Source organism: Mycteria americana, chromosome 2 (assembly GCF_035582795.1).
Source record: "Mycteria americana isolate JAX WOST 10 ecotype Jacksonville Zoo and Gardens chromosome 2, USCA_MyAme_1.0, whole genome shotgun sequence".
NCBI lineage: Eukaryota > Metazoa > Chordata > Aves > Ciconiiformes > Ciconiidae > Mycteria > Mycteria americana.
The window spans coordinates 7895349-7920204 of NC_134366.1; the positions used below are offsets into that span (position 1 = coordinate 7895349).

General features: G+C 44.6%; 1 protein-coding gene across 2 annotated transcripts in view; it reads right to left on the reverse strand.

Annotated features, from left to right (window-relative positions):
- PRKAG2 (protein kinase AMP-activated non-catalytic subunit gamma 2) overlaps positions 1 to 24856 on the reverse strand; it is a 229291-nt gene that overhangs the window by 108075 nt on the left and 96360 nt on the right. The window contains exon 1 of one of the 2 annotated variants that reach the window (XM_075492348.1): positions 12520 to 13072. The exons of the other annotated variant lie outside the window; for it this stretch is intronic. Coding sequence (XP_075348463.1) covers positions 12520 to 12625 — 106 coding nt within the window. The 5' untranslated portion in view covers positions 12626 to 13072. Of the gene's footprint in view, positions 1 to 12519; positions 13073 to 24856 lie in introns of those variants that run through there. 2 annotated transcript variants of the gene reach the window in all.

Below are 24856 nucleotides of genomic sequence, written 5' to 3' on the forward strand. Positions count from 1 at the left end.
TGCTAGAGGTTTGGTTTTAAAGTGCAATTGGAAAAGATCATGGAAGAAAAAGTCATCAAGGTCTACCAAACACCAGCTTTAGCTCAGGACGTGAGCCACAAAGTGCTGGAGGCTGGGCGAGTGTAATGGGAAACATCCTCACACTCTTGTCCTGTTCTTATACTCCTCCCTGTACCTGCGTTACTGGCAGCTGGCACAAAAAGAGACTGATCTGGATGGATAATTGGCCTGACCTGGTACCTTTGTTCTTGTGTTCTAACTGAAAATGAATTTCAAAGCAGTAAAAATAGTAATGTAACCTCACACCTAAGCAGAAGGTGCCTTTATTCTAGTGCCATCCACCCTATGATTATATTAAACATATATAAAAAACAATTTTCTGTAGCCTACACTTTACCATTTGTAAAATGATACTAATGGTACTCAACTTTTAAAGATACTCCAAGATCTACGACTGAGCGAATAAAACAATGACAAGGAGTTACCCATGTTATTAACCAAAACCTCTCAGCCACCGAAGTGTGTCAAGGTGTGCTGGTGCTCAAGTTCAAATAGCCAAGGGTCTGTGACAAGGCCTTAAAACAAGATGTAAAAAGACATCAGGCATTAACAGATTTTCAGAAGCACCAACTGTCACTGAGTATTTAATGCCTTTTGAGGTCAAATCCTCCTTTTTGTGTTTATTTTGGAATCTAGAACGGGGGGGCTCGGGCTGCTGTTTTCAGAAGCATGAAGAGTCAAGTCCAAACCTATGTGGCCTGTTTATGGTTACGAGATGTTGCAACACCAGTGACAGGATCAAACCTGGTAGATTCCTGACTCCTATATCAGGAAAGAAGGTGGGGAGGAAAAAGCAAGCTGGAATTGCACTGCCTGCAATGCAGAGAAGATGTATCCAAGTCACCTTTAAACACAACACTTGGATAAGCCGTGTCAGCACAGCTGCAAAACTTGCCTGGGAAGCAAGGTAAATTACGAACCCCATTACAGGGCAGTTAGGAAGCTACTATTCTCCTTTAAATTAGCTATTAGCTAATTTAAAGTTGGCTTCTGTAGGGTTATTTTGCACAGCAGGGACTGCAGTAGAGGCACACGCATGTCTATGTGGTCATCCAGGGTTGAGGCAGTGCCGTGAAGCTCCCTTGGCAGCTGTTCAGCTTCAATGAGACTCATGCTATTCCCCATCCCTGCACAGAGAAAAAAACCTGTTCTATTATCCTTTCTTCAGTCTAATTCTTTTGTAGTTTAAGTTGACTTTCCCCTCCATGTACGTACCCTCATAGCCCTGATTTTCAGCTGAGAGCAAGCACCAAGCGTATCATTCCAGGTCCTGACCAGCCACCAGCTCCCTCCAACAGAGAAGCAGCATCTCTCAATCTCCCAGACAGTTTTGTAATTAAATTTTAAAGAGCGCTGCTCACTCATGTTTTTTGTAGCAGGCTTTCATTTCAGCTGGCAGCTCACTCCCATAACATAATCATTTCTCTACGAGTCTCCTCAGTTAGGATTAGTTTTGTCAATCTTCAGTATTACAATTTTTCTGTATTAGTGTCCTACATCTCAAGGTCAGTTTACACTGTTGGGATTTCTTGTAGGGAACTTGCTGCTTTGCTTTGCTCTCTGTATCATACTGGTGTTTATTTTGGGAAAAATTTGTAATGATTTACAGTAAGACCCTTGCTTTATAGCCCTTCAGTTATAAGTTCAAATAGACTTTGCATAGTCTCTATTTTTCCTATTACCACTGCCAGGAAGGATCTCAATAAAGTTTTAAAGAAGGACCTGGTTGATAGAAAAGAAAACTCCGGTATCCTTTTAGGAAGGAAGAAAACAAACCCAAATCTGACAGCAATAGAAAGTTGTCACCTGCTCTGGGGAAAGGAGGAGATGTTTATTGCAGCGCAGTGGAAGCAGCAGTCTCTTTAGGGACAGAAGCACTTCTAACCGTCTTGCCAGCTAAGTGAGGTAAAAATCCGTTTACTGTCATGAAAATATCCTATGGGGAGAATATGGGTACTGGGAGCTCTGCTCATTCCTACAGCAAATTTTGTATCTGTGTCAGATCTGCTGCCATGCTGAAGCTGGGAGTAAAAGCACTAAACGGGGCATTTGCTGGCAATAACTCCTGCAATCTGGGGGGAATTTTGCCTTTTGGTGTACATAGTGCTGTCACCTCCAGTAATGGTAACCAACAGCTCCAGGAGACTCGGCTGCCTGCGAATGCCCAAGTCTTTGCATGAGCGTGTACAGTGACCAAGGTTCATTTGCTCTCATCTCCTTCTCATTAATGGCTGTGTATTAGTGGCAGCCAAACATGCACGTTGATGAAGCTCTTGCTCCCCAAAATACAGTGAAAGAGGGCCAGAGTCATGCCTGGGGTAGACTTACGGGCTTTGCATCACTGGACTTTTTCAATGAATTATTTTCTTCTGTTTAAAAGAACTACGTTTCTATTTTCACACCTCCATGCTTGCTGTTTGGGAATGCGCTTAGGATTTCTAATTACTTTGCAGTGCAGTTCCTCCATAGCTCCAAAGCTGATTAAAAAGAGCACTCAGTGAAAAGGTAAAGAATATGGGTCAGATCCCCAGATGGTGTAAAAGCAGTGGATCTCAAGTGAGGTAAAAAAATGTAATAAGAGCTAATTCTACCTTCTTTGCCATATTTCTTAATATGCTTTAAGCTTGGAAAGAATGGTGGGAGTTGGGGGTCAGCAGTATCTCTCACCTGCCCCCTCTGCACAGGTATTCTCCTGAGATGGTGCATGTCACTATCAAAAGCTGCTTATCTTAGTTCTAGGAAGATGAACTAAACATAAAAAAATACAATTCATAATACTAAATAAAAATAAGAATCAGAAGATACAGGGCAGGGGCAGTTAAGTGCCTACACATTTCAATATCAGCTATGTCTGCAAATTGTCAGCCCAAAAAGGTCATTAAAATAATCTGGCCTTTTATCAAGAGCAAACTCTTGCTGACTGATAATGCTGAAAACATGATGCTAATTCCAGCCATCTCGGGAAGCTAATTTAACCCTTTCCCGAGTATCATCCATACTGCCTGTGTATGAATGTGATGGCATTTTCAGTTAATTCTGTAGCTCTTCAACAAGCTTTTCATCTTGTTGCTATTTCACCTTCACAGCTACTGCCCTATCTTCATAAGGATTTATTCCATTCCCTTCAGATGTAAGCACTAGCTGGGTTTAGAGAAAAAATAAGATCAAGTATCATTTGCACTTCGCTTACAGAGGACCCCGTCCCTATCAGGTGCCAAAACACTCAGCTCCCATTAACTTCGACGTGAGACAGCGGCGACTTCGCTAACAGCATTCAGCTTTTTTTCAGGTTTGGGTCCCTCACAGATTTCTGCAGATACTGGTAACAATTTCATTAATGAGTTGGGATTTTGATTACTTACATACAAGAGCATAGAGGGCTATCAGGTCTAATGACAGAGCTGCAGATCTGCTTACTCGGAAGGTAAGATCCCTTACACGTCTTAACCGATCTAAGCAACATCCCACATGGTTTTCAGCATCCCTTGCGTGCTGGGGGATCACTGTAAACACATCCCTCTGATAAGAAGTAATGCATGTCCTTTGCTAAAGCTTCAAACCCACTGACACGATGGGGTTTCTGGATTAAATAGATTCCCCTCAAATATTTGTTTTACATGATAGATTATTTATAAGAGGTTTCAAATGCTCCAGCCTTCAGTCAATAGCTGACTCTACAGCTTTCGCTATCACTGCCCCTTTTGATTTCCTTTGGTTTTCTTTCCTTGAGATCAAGGTGATCTATTTTTAGTGCAGGGACTGGTTAAGTGAGGAGTTGCTATAGTGACAGATAGCTGATACAAACCAAGTCCCACTGCAATTCCTCCGGCTGGTAAATGAACACTACCCAAAGTGGGGCAGCGGCCGGTGGTGCCCAGACACTGCTCAGCTCGGGGGGCATTAATAACTGCCCAGATCTCTCAAGGTCACACTTAATGAAATGGCCAGAAGGCAGCCTGGGTGCTTTTTGTAGGAAACACACATCTTACTGCCTTTGTTGGCCCAATAAATGAGTCAGTGTTCGTCTTGGGCTTTGCAGTGGTCTCCTTCTGCTGGTCTGCTGATACAAATCAGCTGTACAAGCAGCCCTAGCTGCCTCTACCTGAGAAGTCACTCTGTTCTTGACAATTTATTGAAACAAGAGCAGTTGTATGCGAATGTTGAAAATTGGGTAGGAAAAGGTGCACAGTCAGGATATGTGCAACTTCAGCTTTCCTTGCAGCTGAACAGCTGAGCATCACAGAAATGTTGGTTGGAAAGGATGTCTGGAGGCCACTTCTCCGATCTCGCACTCAAAGCAGGTCTGACATCAGCCAAGACCAGGTCAGCCATGGCTTTGGCTAGCTGAGTCTTGAAAACCTCCAAGGATGGAGAAGCCACAACATCTCTACGTTACCTGTGCCAGTGCTGCACCACCCTCTTGAGGGAGTTTTTGCTGACATCCAGCCTGACCCTTCTCAGCCGCAAACTCTTATCTTTTATTCCTTCTTTCACCATCTGCCACCACTAAGAAGAGTTTGGCTCTATCACCTTTGAAACTGCCCTTTAGGTAGTTGCAGGCTGCTATTAGATTGCCCCTTAGCCTTCTCTCTGCTGGACAAAAAAAAGCCCAGTTTCCTCAACCTCTCCTCATAGATCCCAAAGCATCTGCTCTAGGTCCCAAAACATCTTGGTAGTCCTCCAGGGAAACCCTCTCCAGTTCCCCAGCATTTTTCTGATGGGGGGGGACCAGAAATAGAACGCCCTGTTCCAGGTGCAGCCTCACCAGCACCAGGTGGAGGGGTATAATAACCTCCCTTGACTGGATTGCGCCCTTCCTCCTAACGTAGCCCAGTCTGTGGGTCACGTGTTGGTAACGACAGCACATTTCTGGATCATTTTCCAGATGATATCCACCACAACCCCCAAGTCCTTCTCACTGGGAGTCAGTCATCAGCACCCGGTGTGTACTGCTGCACGGGCTCATCTCACCCACCATCCATGTCACTAATGAACATTATCAGTCCCCATACTGATCCCTGGGTGTTGACCATCCCTAAATTCAGGTATGTCCCTTAGGAAACGTCAGCAGTATTCCAGCTTCTTGTCCTTTCACTCAGTCCTTCTCTCAAGGAGGCTGGTACAATCCTCACCTCTGAACACCCACCCAAATTTTGTTGCGACTATTGCAGCAAGAACCTCTCCATTGCAAACTTTTAGTCTCCCTCACATCTCTGGTTGGCTTTCCATCTCATTTCTCCCTCATCTATATTCCTTAAATTGATTTCTTGTCCTATTCTTGTTTATTATCTCTAATTATACTATACACAAGCAGCGGGGATGTCACAAATCATCTGTTCCTCTCCGGGAGCATCGTCCGCCAGGAAAGGCAAGATTGTCGTGAGAATCCTGCGTATGCTATCATAATTCTTGCACTGACTGAAATAAAACCACAGGGCCAGATGGGCAGGATCTGTTAAACAATCCAGTGACTGTGGCTCCGAGCGTGTCAAAAGGGTCCTTGTTACCCCATGGAGAACACAGCACTGGGAAGCAGCTGTTTTCCGATGCCTGGAAAAAACTCTGAGGAAACAACAGGATGCTCGTAATTAATGTCAGCTAATCCTAGCATCCCTCCTCCAGCTGAATCGCCCCAACTTTATCAAAGGAGGAGCAGAAAAAGGACAGGACAGGAACTCCTCAGTGCAAGTGTGTGATGCAGCACTGGGCTCCCTCCTTAAACCAAGTAAGGCTGCGTGACCTTTCCGGCACGGAGAATTCAAGCCTCTAAGCCAGGCCTGCCAGCCGCACAATGGTATCTCAGAGTAGCCTTCACCTCTTGAGACCTAAGCCTTTGTGTTTCAGTACAACTCTGTAATGACAATAAAATGGCTAAAACAATTTAGAGGTGTTAAATCCCACTGTTCCAAGCCCTTTTGAGTCCTTGAACTGCTTTTAGGTTGGACAAGAATAAAGGTGAAAGTAGAAAACAGCTGAATCCTGGTAATTCCTGGGATTTGCTGATCCAATAAACCTGACAAACAAACTGCCTTAACAACATCTTTGAAATTGCACTCTTGGGCAATTCACTGAAACTTTGAGCAAGGAGTCAATAGTCCAAAACATTGATTTCTAATTAAACAAAAGTACTCACCTACCTAAATGCTACTGTCAAGTGGAATTTTAGGCTGTGAAAACAGATCTGGGCTTGAAATTTGCTTTTAAAACCTGGCAACAGCATTTGTAATATAGATGCATGGGAGTATAAATAAATTTTGGTCTAGCTTAGCATGTTCAAATCAAGTAGAAAGTCAGAATAAGATAACAGCTTCTCATACAGGTATTCTTCTGAAAGTCAGAGCCCTTGAAAAGTACAAGTGAAAGAAGGAGGAAAAAAAACCCCAGTGCTCTAAGGATGAGAGTGCAATTTTGATCATGCATGGAAATCAGTAATTCCAGTGATTTTTGGCACATGGGTTGTGACCCTCCAGCATTCAGCATGAAGACACTCCAGGCTGCATTCTTTAAGCTGAGATGTCATGTATGGAAGTCTTATCTACACTATTTTCTTTTCACCTGAAAAATGAATCAGATGATAGTTAATTATATCACAAGGTAACCGAGATAGTTTTCCAGTCTTATATACATATCAGAAGTGACCTGGTACCTGAAGGTAACAGAAGTGAAGGATGGAAAAAGGAAATCCTGATAAATACATAAATACTATCTGTGTTCAGAAACAGGTAATGTCTGCATCCGCTTTCACTTGCAGTCAGCGCCTGGCTTCCTTCTGTCTCAGTTTCTCCTTTCCCACCTCAATGAACCCCTCCTCAGACTTGCATTTCACAGCTTTACCTAGTTTCAATCCCAAGATTTGCTTTTAGTTTCTCTCTGTCTTTCAGGAATAACATTCATCTGCTGTTCCACATGACTTTATTTGAATACCAGCAGAATTAAAGTATCCTTAAGACAGTAAAAAACCTGAAGTGTCTATGATGCTGCTGTGCCTGGGGGACAAAACCTGCACCCACAAGCACCAACAAGGACTGTAACCACATGGAGTCCTCCCAGATGGGAGCTCTCCCTGCCAAAAACCTGTAGAGTTTGTAAAATAGACTGCCAAAAGGGAGGCTGGCCCTGCTGGTCTCACCCACCACGTTGTTGACAACAGCACGTCAATGCCGAGTAATTCAGTCATTTATAGTAATATTAGTATTTTTGATCAAACTTTGCAATGAGATGCACAGAGCTGCCTGGAGCAGGCCTGGGAAGAAGTGTCGCTGGGCAGATTCATTGGCAGCACCGATCTGTAAATCTGTGCCTCAAGAGAACATACTGTATTTTCACGTGTATAACCTGCCCTTCAGACAAAACCAACTTTCTTTGAAAATAAATTCCTTGGAGAATTTGCATTCTTGGACAACTCGGCATGAGATTAAAGAGTCTACATCTTCTTCAAGCCCACCAAGGGGTGCAGAGGAAGGATGCTGCTGGGCTCTGCACCAGGGAGGGAGCAAGGGAAGAGTCCAGGGCAAAGCACTCTGCTCAATATACCTCCATTTCAACTTCCACCAAATCAGTGGAGGTTTTCTGGGCTTTATTACTATCTGAATTTACCGGTACCTGCTTGAAAATACCTTGCTGATTCTATTGCTTCATGGGCACAGTCCTTTTCCCCCCATTCAGAATGCTTCAAAGCTGCGTACAAAGCTGGGATATGCCAGAAAGCACCAGCACAGTGATTATAAGGAAGCAGAAAATGGCAAAATAAAAAGTCTCAAACATTTCATCAGCCTCGTCACTGCTTTTCTCCTTTCTGACAACAAATCGTAGAAATTTCACAGCTCCTAGGCCTTGGAGCTCTCTGTAGTACAAGATTAATCGGTACTGATCAGCCAGGGCTGCACATTTTCTAAAATCACTGTCAGCTCAACAGAGCGTGAAAACCAGTAGAGAAAATCATTAACAAACCAAAGCGGTCTCAGTTTCTCATGCTCAGTCTCTGCTGCTGGTGGTTTTAAGCTGCTTTTCAGGAGCAACAGGATTTTGCTCTTTCAGTTTGTTTATGGCAGCCACTGGAACGTGCAGTGACCCCCTCACTCTCATTTATTTCTCCAGGAATTTTTTCACTGTGGTTTTTCCCCCACTGCCTCATAACAGAAACATCCCACCAGAATGAGAAAAATAAATATCTCCGCTCCGGTCCTCCCACAAGCAGCATCACCCACTTAGGGGTGAAGCACTGGGTGAGCTGCAGCTCCCAGGCTGGAGGAGCAGGAGATCAAGTCCCGTCTCCTTTTGCGATCGCTTCTCCATCCTCCTCCCACACGTTTTCTCTCTCTGTTCTCAGTGCAACTATCCGCAACCCGGCTTGTGCCAATAAATCGTGATGTTAGCCAGGCTGAAGTATCCCCTGGGTTTCCATTTGCACTTGGAGAGGTTGTGAACTGCCTGCTCTTTGGTTTGGTGTAAGTCCTTGCCCGTGGACTGCTCTCTGAGCTGGTTGCATCCGATGGCACGTTAACTCCACGTGGTGATCACTGACCCAGTCACCACATCTCCGCTGTCGGGAAGGAAGAGTATGATTTCTCCGCTTGACACACGATCCACACTCACCCCCAACTCCAGGGGTCTGGGAAGGACTCTGGCAAGCTATGGAAGAAGCCCCTTGAGTTTTTGACCGAGAGGGGAAGACATTTTCCCTTGGAGTATTTAAAGATACTCTAAAATACAGCACCTCTCAGATCTGCTCTAGAGCCTCAGCAGCCCTCCATCCCACGGCGGTTAGCAGGGACACGAGATAAAACACGTGCACCGAGTGCCACCAGCCTGGCTACAGCAAGTTACGGAGTGACTCAGGGACAAGTCCCTGCTCTTTGCAGCGGGACCGCCTGGTTCATGTACATGGCAGGGCTGAAGCATGTTTGGACGTGTATGTATTGAGGTCTGAGTCATTCAGCAGGCTCACTCCTAATTTAGTCCTAATTTGCACCTAATTCTAACAGCTGGCAGGGAAATTGTCCTCGAGAGCGTTATTGAGGAGGGACAGGCCAGGGGCCGAGCGGCAGCACTGAGGTTTGCTTGCAGCCCCTTGGACCCGGCTTGTCAGGGCTCAGCTTTGGCCCCTGCTGATTAAAATCCACAGCAGCAAATTCCAGGAGGAGCAGCATGGGCAAAGAGAAGCTCCTGGGCATTTCCATGCAGCTAAAAGCCTCCAAAATGAGCGGTTTGAGGCTAAAAGCCTGGGCACAAGGCAGCGCCGGGGGTCACAGCAGCCACGTGTGCTGCAGAGCGCTTCCTTCGCTGGGCACTCATAGCTCGGGTAGGGAAGAAACACTTTTAACAGTATACCTTTTGCATGTGTCATTCAGTCCTTCACGGAATAGATGGTGTCCTTTAAAGGGCAGAGCAATTAGCCTCGCTGGGGCCAAAAAGTTGTCCCCTTCAGAAATGCCACAGAGCCTATCTATTTACAACACACCGGGCTGCAGCAAGAGCTGGCAAGCGGAGAAGCTGCCAGCAACCCTGCACAGGCAAGCAGCAACTGCAATAGGAAGGAGGAAACTCTGCAGTGGTGATCCAGAAGTTGGAGCAATTTTGGGTAATCCCAGTCCTCAGCCTTGCCAAAATCATATTGCATAAATCAGCTTCCCTGCTGTTGGGCGGATAGCTCAAGCTTTAAGGTCTCTCTGTTGGCTGCTCCTCTCCCGGAGCAAAGCTGCGGGCTCTCTGCCTTCGCCCCACAGCTCTCCCTGCTCTCGTTTGCTCCTGGTGCTCATTCACGCTTTTCTCCTTCCCCTTTCTGTGTGCTCTCTGCTTCTCTTTGGCCATATTCAGGTCTCCTCTTGCTGTTCACTTGGCATAAAAGGACTGTAAAGCTCCAAACCCAGGGAATTACAGAGATGCCCATCCTTGGCAATGCCACCCTCCACTTCTCTACCAGGATGCGAACCTTTTCCTCGGTGCAGAGGAAGGATGGGGTTTAGCTCAACTGATACACAGAATGTCCTACTTGATAACTTTAGTTGCAGTGGCCTGATGGTATCTACCCCTGGGAAGACGAGAAGCTGCGCTGGCCCAATCCTATTTACAACGACCAGAGGACTCTTCCTTAAAATGCTAACAGAGATGGCCAAGAAAAATCAGAAATTCCAGATTCAACTAGTACAGGTGACAGAGCACCCCTTTCTGGGGCATCAGGGGCTTTTTTACTCTTCTTTCCTTTTCCATCCCTTTTCTGAAGGCAATCCGAGCTCATTCAGCAACAGGGAGGCTGCAGCGGCAGCATGGCCACGCTGGGAGAGCAGGGTGGGAAAGCCCGTGTCGGACTGCTGTCATTCATTTCTCATCCCTGATGGTAGACAGCAACTAAATGGGATGCACCAGCGTGTGACCGAACCTGATGAGCCACCAAGTCTGGGTGCTACCGACGCTCCTGCACGCCACTAATACTGATCATAAAACCTGCTGAGCGCCGGCGGTTCCCTTGAGAGCTGCTCAGAAAGCGTTTATTAAGGCCTAATAGCTACGAGATACAGATTAAATCTAGAAAATAATGCAAAGCTTTTGTTTTGACATTTCCCTGCAAGTAATTAAGACCATTTTGGGGGGAAAAATAAAGCATTTGCAAGTGTGTTAACTTGTTTCCCGAAAGGAATCCAGACTCTGCTGGGATGGCAGAGGCAATCCCCGCAGCAGAGCACCCGAGGAAGGCAGCGACCCAGACACATCCCGTTTGCTTTTTCCCACTCTTGTGACTTGGTAGTTCTCTGTTCACGATGCAGGGAGCTGACCTGGTCACGCTCTTACAAGAATGGCATCTGCAAAGTCTGTAGAGTAAATACTGTGCAGACAACTCTGCCTAATGCTTGCCGGGTACCACTGGAGCGGGCTACAGAGCTGGCTTAATGGGAATGAGGATAAGGAGGAGCACATTTTTTGGCATTTCTGGCATTACGCTTTCAACATTTTTTTATAACTCTGTCACAAACATTACAGTCCATATAGCCAGTACTCTTGGTGTGGGACAAATTATTTTCTCTGTGGAGGAAGATGAGGACGGGGTTTAGAGTTAGACTCGAGGAAGCAGACTTGCAACACTATGTTTGGTGCTTCCAGCAGTGAATCCTTTTGCAGGTGTTGGCTATTCCCATCTCATTGATGAAACCACAAGAAGCGGGTGAATTAACGGCTCAAAGTGCCGTTAATCACTCAATCAACACATTGCACATGTGTTTCTGCCTAGGTGAGAATTTAGGGGTTTTAATTAGAAATTTGGGAATAAATTTTACATCTGGGCAATCTGTAATCTAAATTTTCCCCTCTTCTTGCATAAACTCTGTTACCTGTCTTTGTGTATCTTGCTGACACTGTGAAACTCCAAAGACCTGGGTCATACCTCATTTACATCACCTTGACCTTACTACCACTCCAGCAGAAACACTCAGAAGGGTTTAGGGGAATGCAGAACACAAAATAAATTGCAAAACATTAAATAATAGAAAAACGAGCTTTCTGGGCAGCCACCCATCCATCAACAGCAACTCCCCATCACTAAATCTGTATGCATCTCTCCGCACCATCCATATGGTCCAACACAACTCATACCTTCGTCACGCTGCTGGATTTAATGCAGTGACTCCTGACCAACGGAGTAAAAAAGAGCCTTGCCTACCGGTTGCACGAGTCAGCCTCTCTAAACTGTGCCTTATCCGGCTGATTCAGTGTAACATCAGTTTTAAACCTCTTAGTCACAGGACAGAATCTCTCAGCAGCACTCATGGTCTTCAGGGAACCACAGAGTTGTAAAACAGCTACCATTAGCCCATAGAGGAAATGCATTAAACATTACATTTCTTCACTATTCTTAAGAAATATATCCAGATCCTGTTGGAATACCCCTTGTGTCCTGGCCAGCTGATCCCTACGTGATACACAGACACACACGACTCAGCACCTGTGCTAGAGTTAACACTCAGTGACCAGGAAAAGCTTTTGATTAACGGAGAACAGTCCCTAATTGCAACTCAAACACAATTATATTGGCAACTGCAATATCAGAAAGATATGTTTTAAAACGCGTTACTTATCAGATTGATATGCAATTTTTCTCTACTTAAAATCCATCTTTCAATATACAGTGTTAGCCCTAACTTTGCATTTGGTTACTATTCTTCAGTTAAAGTAACACTAGTTAACAGCCCCTTTTGAATGTATTTCATAGCGTTTACTGTAAAGCTTCCTGTACCATCACTCTTTTCCTAAAGGTTATATCTGATGTGTGTTACACGTGTCAGCTCAGATGTTCATCTTCAGCGCAAACCAACATATAAAGAACCTCCATGCAACAACTGCACGATTCGGTCAATGAAATCGGGAAGCACAAAATTGTTGCTCAATTATTCGCTATCCCCCACTCGCTGCCCTCTCCCAAAGACCAATGTCCCTCCTTTTCAGATGGGTAACGCAGAGGGTCCCTACCGAACAGGCCATGAGGATCGGACTGGCGTCTCTCCGAGCCTTTGAACTGCTCCTTTCTCTTCTTGCTCCCCCTAAAGCTACCAAAACGCTTCATGAGCTGCAACATGCGCTCGCGCGGCCGCAGCTGTCGGTCATGCCCAGGATTGAAGAAAAAAAGCAGCGCAAGGGGCAAGGCAAGGCGTCACTTACACCAAACGCCCAGGTGCAAGAAAATAAAGCTCCAGAAAGACTGTGTGGCTGCAAAAAAAGTCCAGCTCGCCGGCAGCTCAGCTCCGAGGCACTTGGTTGTGGTCTTTGTGGAGAGCCGCTCCGCAGCAGGCTGCCAAACCTCGCACGCCAGGCGCTTCCAGTCTTAATTCCAGCGTACAGTAACTCGCCTGCAAGTATCTGTGGACACAGGGAGAAGTGCAAAGTCTGCCCAGCTTGCAGCCACGGAGCTCTTATCCGTCAGCCGTCAGAAGCTTCGGAGACCAAAACAACGTTTCCCAGCGGATCAGCTCATGCGGAAAAGGTCAGGAACTGCCTGATAAGCTCCCTCGTTTGAAAAATACTAACTATGCAAAGGAGCCACAAGCCCTCTTGAAGGGAATTGTCATGTGCAGCTCGGCATGATGACTCTTTAAAAAGGCTGTAAAAGGAAACCACCCCTGGACAGACAATTCCTGGCAGCGAGCGTCCCGGGCACACTCGCACCGTGACATGACATCACCCAACTATTTTGATTCATGTGTGCTGGGTCTTCACAGCGACAGCATAGTCCAGCTGCATGTCGATGAGCTCCGAAACGCCTGGCCCTCCGCAACTAATGACTAATGGATTAATGGGAACAAGCTTCTGCCAACTCATAAAAAGAAGGCTGATACTTTCTGGAAACCGTAGCCGAAGCGATGGGCTGGACTTTCTCTAGCGATGTGCCCTCCCCATGCTACACATATCTATATGCTCTGCATAGATTGCTCCATTCAAATTTCCTGTCTGCAAAGCAGAAGGCACCCGGGATAGCTGTTTGTAACACAATTGAAATCCACCTCGTGGTCTTTTCAATGAGACAAACATTCACGGGGCTGTTGCTCATCCCGACATTATGTTAGGCTCTGAGTCTGTACATTTAGAGCTGTTTATTTTAGGAAAGGGTTGAGCAGCGTGGGCTAGATCTTGAGCAGATGGAAAGGGGTGCAAGCACGAACCAAGGCATGGTCAAACTATCGTAGCCAACCTTCCTAAGATTACAGTAAATGTTCTGTTAAATCAAAAGCTTTTTTTAAAGTCATAGAGAACCAGCCTTTCCTCCAGACATCACTGGAACTTGAGGCTCAGATCTTTCAAAATCAAACCCTATATGAGTAATGAGAGCCTTATCTCTTTAATTCCTAGAAGGAATTAAAGGTCATAGCACCTTTGTCCTCTCCAAGGAAGCATGCTTTTTTCTTTGTGCCCATTATTGCTCCTGGGACTTAATATTAGAAAGGGAAAAAATAAAATCCAGCCATGAATACTGCAGAAAAGACCTTTATCAAAACACAGATTTCTTGCAAATTCTGGTCTTTCAGAAAGATGGCTGTCACCAAGGCATCAATGCAAGGATGTGCCAGGACTTCAGGGACTCCGAGTGAAGGTGCAGAGATGACAGCAGGTTCCTCTGCCATCCTCAACTACCAGAGACTTCTCTCAGTCTACCCTATGGAGAACATGGAAGAAGACAGTACAGAGGGCACCTAGCGACCAAAATAATCAAATTATTAGACAATTATCTTCCAGACAGGGCTCTCACTGAGATCCAAGTGAGGAACCACCATGATTAATTTAAGGCTCTTCCCAGCCTTTCCTCTCTGGACTTGTCCTCCTACTTTCTTTTATCCCCATCTTTGTGGTCCCAGCCACATGTTTCAGCCCTGCATATGAAGATCCCAGTGCTTTTCACCAAATAACAATCTTATGCATAAAACAGCCTGTCAGTACAATGCTTTATGAAAGCCCCTTCTCCATCCCCTCCCTTGAGGTTCACTGTTCACCTAGCGCAGAGGAGAACCAGGTGGAGCAATGAGAAGTGTTTAGGGACTGGCAGGGGAAAGTGTCAGTGTAACTTAAATACTTGTTTTAACGTTGTTGTAGGAAGTGTCAAGCTCTTCACTCTCCATCTGGCCTTCTGTGACCACCACATTTACCTCTGCAAGCTTCATCTTCACCGTGCCTTCCCTTCATTCTGCCATGCTCATGCCACCGTGACTGACACAGTAGCTGTAGTGGGGCAAGCTCTGGCTCTCCCCATAAGCACATGTCATGGGCCAGCTCTCAACCTACTTCCGTGAGACCCATGACCTTCACAGTCCTTCCCATTTGAAAAACAGTTCCCCAACAGCAAAACTGAATCTTCCTTGCCACAGTTTAAGCCTACTGCTTCTTGTCTTATTCACCATGCACATGGAGAACAGATTGTTCCCTTCTGCTCCGGAGCAGCCCTTGACATATTTGAAGACAGTTATCCAGTTCCCTTTCCAGTCTTTACTTAGCCAAAGACACAAGAAATGCTGCCTACAACACCAATACAATCTGGACCTCAAGTTTCCCCTCCTTAAAAAAGCATTCATCATTCTTCAGTGGCCAGAGGACTGCTGAGAATGACTTAATGTCATCAGAAACAAAAATATTTAAATCCCTTTTTAATGAGATAAGAATTGGTATTGCTTCAGCATGGAAACAGCCCCCTTTTTGATAGAGGCCAAGGATAAATAGTAGCTGATGACCTTTTCAAGCAGGGCCATTGCACCAGGAGGGCTCATTTCCCCTTATTAAGGAAAGCAGCAAGACCCTAATGTTTCTGTACAGAGCTACCAGAAAATGAAACAACGCCGTTTGACAACTGACTTTCACAGTAATTTGTTAAAAAAAGCACTAAGTACTTTGAGTATGATCATTTTGTCTCCCACAGCTAATGGTCTAACAGATACTAGCACATTTACACCAGATACTACATCTTCTTAATGATTCCAGTGGAAGGATCTTGTAAAACTAATAATAAAAAGCTGAGCTTCAAAGAGCTCCTTTGGGGCCATCTATGTTCTGGAGATTGAAAACACAAATCCCTTCCAAACAACCATGAAATGGACTCTTGTCAAGCTACTTTAAAGTCTCCCAAATTAGTTATAGCATATTATGTTTCTTGAGCTGCATAAGGATAACGCCGCCCCTTCCAAAAACCATACGTGGGCTCACTCTAAGAGGTACCAAGCATTGGGCAGCTTAATAAAATTATTTGGGGGGAAGGAGCAAACAAACACTCGTGTTCACGTGTGAAATGCTTCCCTAGTCCCGCTGTATCTGCTAAGCTGGCAGGACCTGAGCCATTTCATAGCCTTAGAGCAGCCTCTATGCTGACAACTTGCCAACCTGCCTCCAGCCCCACCACCCTCTTGCACCAAGTCATCTGTTTCTCTGACAGGTTTACTTTGATGATCTAGCATCACGTCCAAAAAAGAGCCTAAAAAAGGCTCTAGAGCTATAAAAAGACCACATCTCCTGGAAATCTCCCTTACACCAACTCTTGCCTTTAGCCCAGCCGCCTGTGTGCCGAACCCACCCAGCAATGTCCTCCCCTGCTCGTCCCAGCCCTCCATCCCCTTAAACTACCTGTGTTGTTTTTTTTTTAAAGGGAGGCTGGAGCACACAAAATAGAGAAGATAAACCTCCTTCTGCTACATTTTCCACTAATTCACAGGGCCACATAGGGAGAGGGGTTTCATGGCAGGAGTCATCTCCAATCCAACCCAAAAAAGCCCCAGCAGTGGCTGGGCTCCCTCTTCTCAATGCGTCTTGCTTGTCAGTTCTCCATCTCTCAGGATAAAAGCACCTTTTGTACCTCCCCCCAGTGATTTAACATGACTCTTCAGGCACAAACGTAACAAAAATGTTCCTTTCTCTGGATGCAATGCGAAGATTTGTTCTATGACGTAGAATTGGGGGTTGAGAGTTCAGATTTGGTCTCCAGATAGGAAGTATGGAAAATGCCATTGCACCAACCAAGCGCAGCCATCATGGGGTGTCTGACGCAGACGTCAGAGTTCTGAAACATAAACTGATTCATCCCTCTCTCTGTACCATGGTGAAAGTACTTTAAATGCTGCTATTTTGAACCGTTTCCTCACTTGCCTTTTTAATAGGAGCTTTAACCTGATACACAAATGCAGCAGCAGAGTGTGGGGCAGGCAATGGGGACCAGTTAGTCCTATCAGGGTTTATTCTGGTATGAAAATGGAAAAAATACTTTCCTCCTTGAAATTTAAGAGCTTATTTAGCACAAACCAGGAAGGCTAAAAAGAATATGTATCCCCTTCGTGAAAATTAATGCTTCAAGTGGCTTCTGACTGCAAATCAGCAAAACCAAGTATTTCCTGTTCCTCATTGCTGAGAATTTCCTTGTTCAAAATTCCCTCTGTATTTGTCATTGCTTAAAGAAATAAAGTTCAGATCCATCCTTAGAAAGGTAAAGGATGAATCATGTTTGCATTTCTACATGGATAACTTTTCTCTGCCTTGTTCTCCTTAAAAATTTTCCTAAACTGGAATTTTTCTAAATTTGTCTTCTCAATTCTACAGACTAATGTTGCCAAAATTAACCATTTTTTATCATGGTCAGTGGCTGGGACATGCTTACAAGCCTCACAACACCAGACTGGTTTTAACTGCAACCGTATTTCATATAAATAGCAAACTTGGAAAATATTTCAAAATAACATGCAAGTAAATATGTAAAAGAGATCGTTGCTCTAAAAAACCCCCGCTCAAGACTACAAGTGATGCAATGCACAATAACAAAAAGCCTGTTCTGCCTGAACACCATTTGCAGGCTAGTTGAACAGAGCATGCAGCCTGCGTTGTCAAAGGGAAATACAAACTACCACTTTCTCCATCTGGGCCAAGTCCAGCTCACACCCCATAAAAGAACTGCAAGTTTATGACTCCAAGCTGGGCTCAATTACTTCCCATAATCATAACCAAGTGTTTCACTGTAATGAGTTTTTGTCTTTATCCCCTTTTTTATAATACTTCGTGCTGCTTTCACTGTGCATTAAGAAAGATTTCGATCTCTGAAGCTGTCAGGCTGGCACTAAATTGGTTTTGAAAAATCTGAAAGTTTAATTTTACTTCTTTTTAGCAGTCCCAAAGGTGCACACTAGATTCCCCAGAACTCTTGGTAAATTACTTTTAAATTACATCCTGGCGTCTTTGTGATGTTTTTCTATCCTACCTTTCCAGAGTTATAATATGAACCAGCAGGAATAGGAGTAACGGCGATGGTAGCGTTGGCATATTGGTGATTTCTAGTAAGAAAAACAGTATATTTCAGGCTCAGAGCACCTACCCCAAAAGACCGATAAGCTGGGACTGATGACTATGATCCTATCCAACTGATAGTTTTATCATTTCCCCACATCCTACTAATAAACTGTGCTGCATATGTTTCCAGCACTCACTTCTTTAGCAATTTCAGTTCGTAATGTGACAAATGGAGCCGTTCTTATACATGCCACAATCTGGCTGTGCTCAAAACAGCAAAACAGTATTTGATCCAGCAAGTACAGGATGTCTGGTGTGACAACACAACTCCTAAAATTTAATAAGTTCTCAGCTAAAGGAAAACATCTCAGCAGTAACTTTTACAAAAAAAAAGGTAGAGGCAATAAGGTTCCTTAGAAGTATTTTTCCACTTGTGCTTTTCTCATCTCTTCTTGCTTCTCTTTCTTCTTGCTTCTATCAAGTCTTTTAACCATATCCATCCACAAAACCTTGAGAAGGAGATAGGATTCACCGGAACATCACAAATCTGCTTTTCATCCTTTTCTTGTTCTTCTTTCTTTCCTGCTTCCTCACTCCTCATGCAGGATTGGAACAGATTAAATGGTGTTAAAGTTGTAACGGGCATTGTAGGGCTGAACAAAATATCCCCTTCAGTTTAAATTAAAGAAAAAGTCTTTCAGCCAGCACTGAATGGGTTGCAAAGTGAATGACAGCAAATGAATAAAGCCAGAAATGACTCCAAGAAAGTGATACATTAGGGATGGCCAGTACCTGAAGAGTGAAATTCATACCACTATCCTATAGTGAACACCCCAAAACACAAGAGACTAAAAATCAGAGCAGCACAACTCCACAGAAATACAGTCCTCCACTGATTCTGCCTTAGGAGATTTATTTGGAGAGAAGAGGAAAACTCACTGAATTAGCAACGGTTTGCACCAACCCTCAGCTGTCCTCAGATGTGAACCCTATACAAACCCAGCAAGCATCCTTCGTTGCACAGCCATACATTTGCAATTCATAAGCTAGTAGGAGCATTAGGAGTATAACAGCTTCACACATATTTACTGCAGTTTTAACATTCTCGCTGGCACGGTTATCACAAAATACAACTTTAGTGACAAACATGCATGTTGGAAGCAACGCCCTCATCCTAAAATCAAGGCGCGATGATGGGATTTCAAAGTAATTTCAAGTTCTGTATCCCTCTGCTCCCCACAATAAGCAGATGAATCTGACAGCAAAAGCCAAGAAATTTGCTTATGCACAAAATAAGATAACAAAGAGACCCTTCTCCTGGCTTAGGTATTATTATTATCTGTTATTTTTGGTTGAAAATATTCTTAAGTGTTCCCTAACAATAAAAAATGCCGATAGTGCAATGTGGCGGTTGACAGTCATCCCACAAATGACCCATTCCTATCCCACAGTGGGTATAATAAAGACATATGTGCTATATATTATACACATAAAATTAGAGACAGTGGTCAGCAGCATCCTATTAGACATGTGAGACAACACAGAAATGCTGACTGAAGAGAAAATTGAACCACACCTTGAAAGCTAAATCCTTAGCTAACGCTTGAGAAGCCTTTCTCATTCCTGGCTCCAGCAGCTTCACTGATGACTCTCCTGTTCTTCAGTGATGAAAGAGGGACCTTGTTTGGTTCAGCTGCAAGAGAGCAGCAACTTCCAGAGGAAGGAACCATTCCCCGTGAACTCCTAACCTCAAGTCTGCCAAAGCTCAAGGACGAAGGAGTTTGCATACGTGTGCATCTCCTGCTCTCAGCTGCCGTGATGGTGCAGGAGAGCCTGAGGCCTACATTCAGGTTACCTTTAGGGGTATCTAATGCAGGTGTTTACACAGAACGGACATTTTCCATGAACTACTGCAAACGTTGTTTTGTTGACAGTGAAAGCAGGGTCTTGTAGCATTAGACCAGCAGTGAGCTGAATTGTTCATTGAACTCCAAAGCTCACAAAATCCCGATGACTTGCCGGGGTATCCATAGGAAGGGCTTTAACTACTTATTATATAGCCACCAACAGTATGTTTACATGAATGACTAAGGACATTGCACAGGACTGGATCTCAATCCGATGAACTAAACACAGGCGCAATGCCAAGAGAGGAAATTCCTAAAGGATCACCCAACACTGCATTGTCATTACAAGTGGGATTGCTCCAGCAAGAGGATTACAATAGAAAGGGAGGAATCCACCCTGTGCAGACAGGGACTGCACTGAAATCCAACCCCCTGCACAGCCTCTTCGCATTGCAGCCAGCTCCCTTGGTCTATTTGTTCAAGCCACCCCTAGCAAATACAGTAGACCTTCATCTGGTGGTTAAGGAACAATACAAGGGATTTAAAAAAAAAAAACAAACAAACAAAAACACGCACAAAAATCCCCCCAAGATCTATCTTCATTTTCTACCCTTAGTTTTCCTACGAATTAATGATTCTGAAGCATCGTTAGTTGTAAGCAAAGGAATAAACCCAACTACACTGCATACTTTAATGTCATAATAATTGAACAACTGGCAAATCAGCTCTGTTAACTTCCCAAGATAAACATCTTGGGAACCATCACTAGCTAGATCTCATATAGCACCTTTTCATCTTCAGCAGAAGGGAGGTAAGCACCATGGTTTGTAGCTTCTTTGCACAGGGAGAAGTGACTTTCCATAAATCCCTGTGCAGCAGGCTGGCACGAGGCCAGCGAGGAACAGAACAAGACGGAGGTCTGTTGGACTCAACGGCTCTGCTCCTTCCATTCCCAGAACAGGACATATTGTTCACACTGCGTTAAACCACGGTGTGCATGAGATGGCTGTCTCACATGCCCCACCTCCAAAGAGATTACTAGAATTAGTCGCCCAGATTACAGAAGATCTGCCAGAGCAGATGGGAGCATAGACGAGGAAACATTTGTTATTCCATGCATGAGGTCTGGAAGAGAAATCACTCAAAATCCTTCTGTTTTCTCTTTCCAGGTTGTTTTTTTGGTTTTGGGGGGTTTTTTTGACATTTTTTGCACCCAGATCAAACACAGAAATTTTGTTAGCAAAAGAAACTTTACTGGCTTTTTAAGAGAGATGAAAGCACAGTGAGAAAGACAGACCCTGCAGCTTACTGAGATGGTAACAGAGGTACCTTAGCAGTCTGCCAGGGTACAGATGGGACAAAGACCAAAACAGTGGACATGTAAGGGAAAACTGGCATTGTTTTACTGTCTACAATGAGCTAGAAACCATCCAAGCCCCAATATTTTCCATTTCTTGATGATTCTATCAATTCGTGGCAGACAGGTAACTTGGAAAAAAGCATCCGACACATCCATGGCATCCAGCTGGGAAGCTGCTGCGACTGTGGGAACCACAAGCCTGTGATGGGAGTGAATCAAGAGACAGCGTGGGACAGCTTGGGTGGTAAAAAGTTCCCTGTTCATTCACTGTGCAAGTGAAAACACCAAGCACTGTAAAGTTCAGAGCTGTTATATTTAGGATTGTGTGAAAAATCTCAGTGGGTTGGCTGGGACCATCGCAGACATGAACTAGAGAAAGCTTTTTGAGTCTTTATGACTAGATGACAGAAAGGCTGGAAACCTGGGAGCTACAAGGCAGTGAGAGAATATTCCTGGAAAAGCCAACCCTGCCAGTCTGCACACACAATACCTGGCAGGAGAAAAAATAGTCTGAAACCTTTTCCCAACAGCTAATGATGAAGGCAGACTGAAAAGGCTTTCAACTGTGTCCTTGGGGGGACTGCCTGAAAGCCAGAGACAGAGTGGGGAAGAGGCAACATCACGGTAACTCCTTGCGCAACACTTCCTTGGTTATTTAGGTTTTAGGATGCCCTTGTGAATCAGCGGGCAGGTAGCAGTGCTCAGGCACATCCCAGCTTGACACAGTTCTCAGGCCGACGCTTAATTTGCAGCCAGTATCTTTCCCCGTTCACTTCCTCAAAACACATCAAGCCTCAAATTTAGGAGAGACTTCTGGAACCAGGAAATCTCTTTTAGTGGTGACCTAGCTTAGCAAGGTATTGGCCTTGTAAAACCATTTGAAAATGATCTAAACTAGTATCACGGATGACCAGAACTTGTTGTACAGTGCCATGAGATTCCCAAATCTTGTCAAAGGTCATCAACTTGCAGTGGCTTCAGTGCTTAAAGTAGAAAGCACTCTCCCAGGTAGCTCTAACATCATTAATCAGTTTAAATTCCACATCAAGAATCAAAGCAGAAACTCAGTGTTATGGTTACAGAGCTCTGGATATATGCAGCAGCACAAAGCCCAACTCTTGAATTTCTTGGTCTGCCCCAAAAGCATCCTGCATCCTTAGTCCTTCACTCGGGTGTCGATGTTTCCAGGGGCACGTTTCTAACACAGTCCTATGAGCTTTTCCGAATGCAGCCTGGTGCAATTCTGGCTCTCGGAGTCAAGGTTGCCCAAAACAGCCTGCAAAAACCCATCAGTTACAGATGGAATGCTTTTGTTATTATTACATAATACATATTTATGGAAAAAAGTACTCCATCATCACCTTGGCAGCTAGCAATAAGGCCTGGCAAGTCTGACAGTCATCTTATTTGCAAGTGTGTCACTGCAGCAAAAAATATTAAAACCTCTGTGCTAATAGACACGAACAGAAATTATTGCTCCAAGCTACATATTCCTGTAAACCAGACAGGTTGCTTCTAGTCATAATAGAATACCAATAGGGCAGAGGAGGGGAGGAAGGAACACTGAAATGGGGCTGAGTAAGGAGTTTAGAGACTTTGGTCTGCTTCTCAGCTCTGCTACCAGGCCACTGCACGAGCAGGGATAACTCATATCATCTCTGCGATAGCTTCACATGAAAAGCCATCTTCAGATGCTGTGTGTACTGCAAGAGTCTCATGCTTAGACCAATCCCTTTTCTACCCCTATTAACCAGAAAGATAATTAAAAATCTTCAAGAAAGATATTTACAGCGGCCACAGGTTTCTGGCTTTCCCTCTCGTTTATATGCTGCCTACATCCATTACAAGCCTATGTGTTCAAAGGCAAACAGCAAAATCCCCGTGTTTTCAGGAATTGCTTGGAGTGGGGCAATGCAAGCGCAGGGTGGAGAGCATCAACCCCCAGCCCAAGAGACCAAACTCCCACCGGCCTCAGTAGCAAAACCCAGGCTCATTGCCAGCAAAACTGAGCTTCTCAAGAAGTCTTTATATTAATTTCTGAGTGTTTTCTTTCCCTGCACAACATGTTAAAAGATGTAACACGAGTTCCTGCATCAAGCGTGGTACTGACAAGGAAGGTCCTGTCGGTCTTTTGTTTGAATCACAGCCCATAGCATCACCAGCCTAAACCAGTCCCTTCAAATTCCCCCTGCACCCTGCAGCCCTCCCTATTTACAGTCACCTGCTACAAAATTCACACTCTTAAACTACAGTAATTAATGAAACTTCACCAAAACCTGGAGAAGATCTGCTCAGGGTCACGCACAAAGCTCTGGGGGAGCTAGGAGCAGGGGCAGATGCTCCTGCCCCAGCCTTTACCCTCCTTGCCGGCACAAACCTGCCACATCACAGCCTGCACAAATCTGGCGTGGGAGGGAAGATTTGGGGCATCAGTAGAGTCCAAAGGACCTTCTGCAGCTTAGCAGCTCCCCCTGCATCTCCTCCTAATGTGCTTAGCTACTTAGCGAGCAGCGAGCTAAACATCTTCACGTTTAGCAACAAGTTTTAGTGGGTGTTTCTGCTACTTGACCTTAACGATTGGGAAGCTCTGTGTGTCTTACCAACCTGTTCTTTGTCGCTGTCACAAGGCGTTTGCCAAGGTGTTGCTTTTGCTCCAAGAGCGCAAAACGTGGAGCTGTGCCTGGGGAGTGCTCAGTGCTCCCTGCGTTGGTCCACAGCGAGGAACGAAGCTGGCTCCTCAACACATTTTTAACTTCTCAGCTCCAAGAAAAGGTTCAGCTCCACTGTATTAACACTTCTAGTGCAAAAATACTTGCATTTCAGTAAGTGGACACAGCAAACTGGTGTCCTTCCTTTACCTACCCTGCAGCACGGCCCCTATAGCCTTGCAGTCCTGAGCCCATCGGGCTGTATGTATTCTGTGCCCATCTGTCCCACCTTACCGCTGTAAGACTGCAAATGCAAGGGCTTTTTTCCCTTCCTATATTAACATTATTAGCATATTAATGAAGTTCCTAACCTCATTTAGCCACTTGGCTTTTGCACCATGCAAAAAGCACTAGGAAAGAAGAGGTGGAGGCTTTCTTAGCACAGCAAAGGGCTGCTCTAATCCTGCAAACTATAGTGCAGAAGCAGAAGTTGCTTATAAATGGCTTAATCAAAAGTGATCCATTCCCTAATGCACAGTATCTGTGTCCAAGGGAGAGGATAAGAAACTTTGGGGGGAACAAAGTGCCAGGTTTAGAGAGAAGCAAGGAAGCACACACCTTCCCAGCCATGAACTCATCAAAGGTTTTTTCCCTCTGAATTTTGGCAAGATGTGCATGTGCCCCGTGTTGCTGAACCTCACATCTGCTGGATGGATGAAAGATTAATTTCTAAGAACTTCAGTGACGTCAGGCATTTTCTTTTTTTAATGTGACCATAAAGTGGCAGAAGCTGTCAGCGGCGCTGGCAGTAGCTTAACAAAAAATGTTGACATTACCTGGATACTGAGTCCCGCTCCAGTCTAGGATTTGCCTGCATGTCTGCATTTGACAGCGGTAACTCCGCGGGATTTTAGTTTTTCTTTAATATTCTGAGAGCCGTGCAAATACCTCTCCTAATTCAGATCCCTCCTCCTCTCTCGTCCCCCACTTTTTGGCTTTATAAAATGCAAAGAAATTCCTCGACCGCAGTAAAGCCATAAATAAGAAGCCATAAAAATATTTTTCTAGCCTTCTTTTTCCAAGGTTAATCTTTTCAGTTATATAAGCACTTTATAAAATAGCATGGGGAAAGTATATGAGAATCTGTTTATGCGATTAAGACTTGGCTCCTTCTTTACTGTGGCCCAATGACAGAATTTCATGCTTTG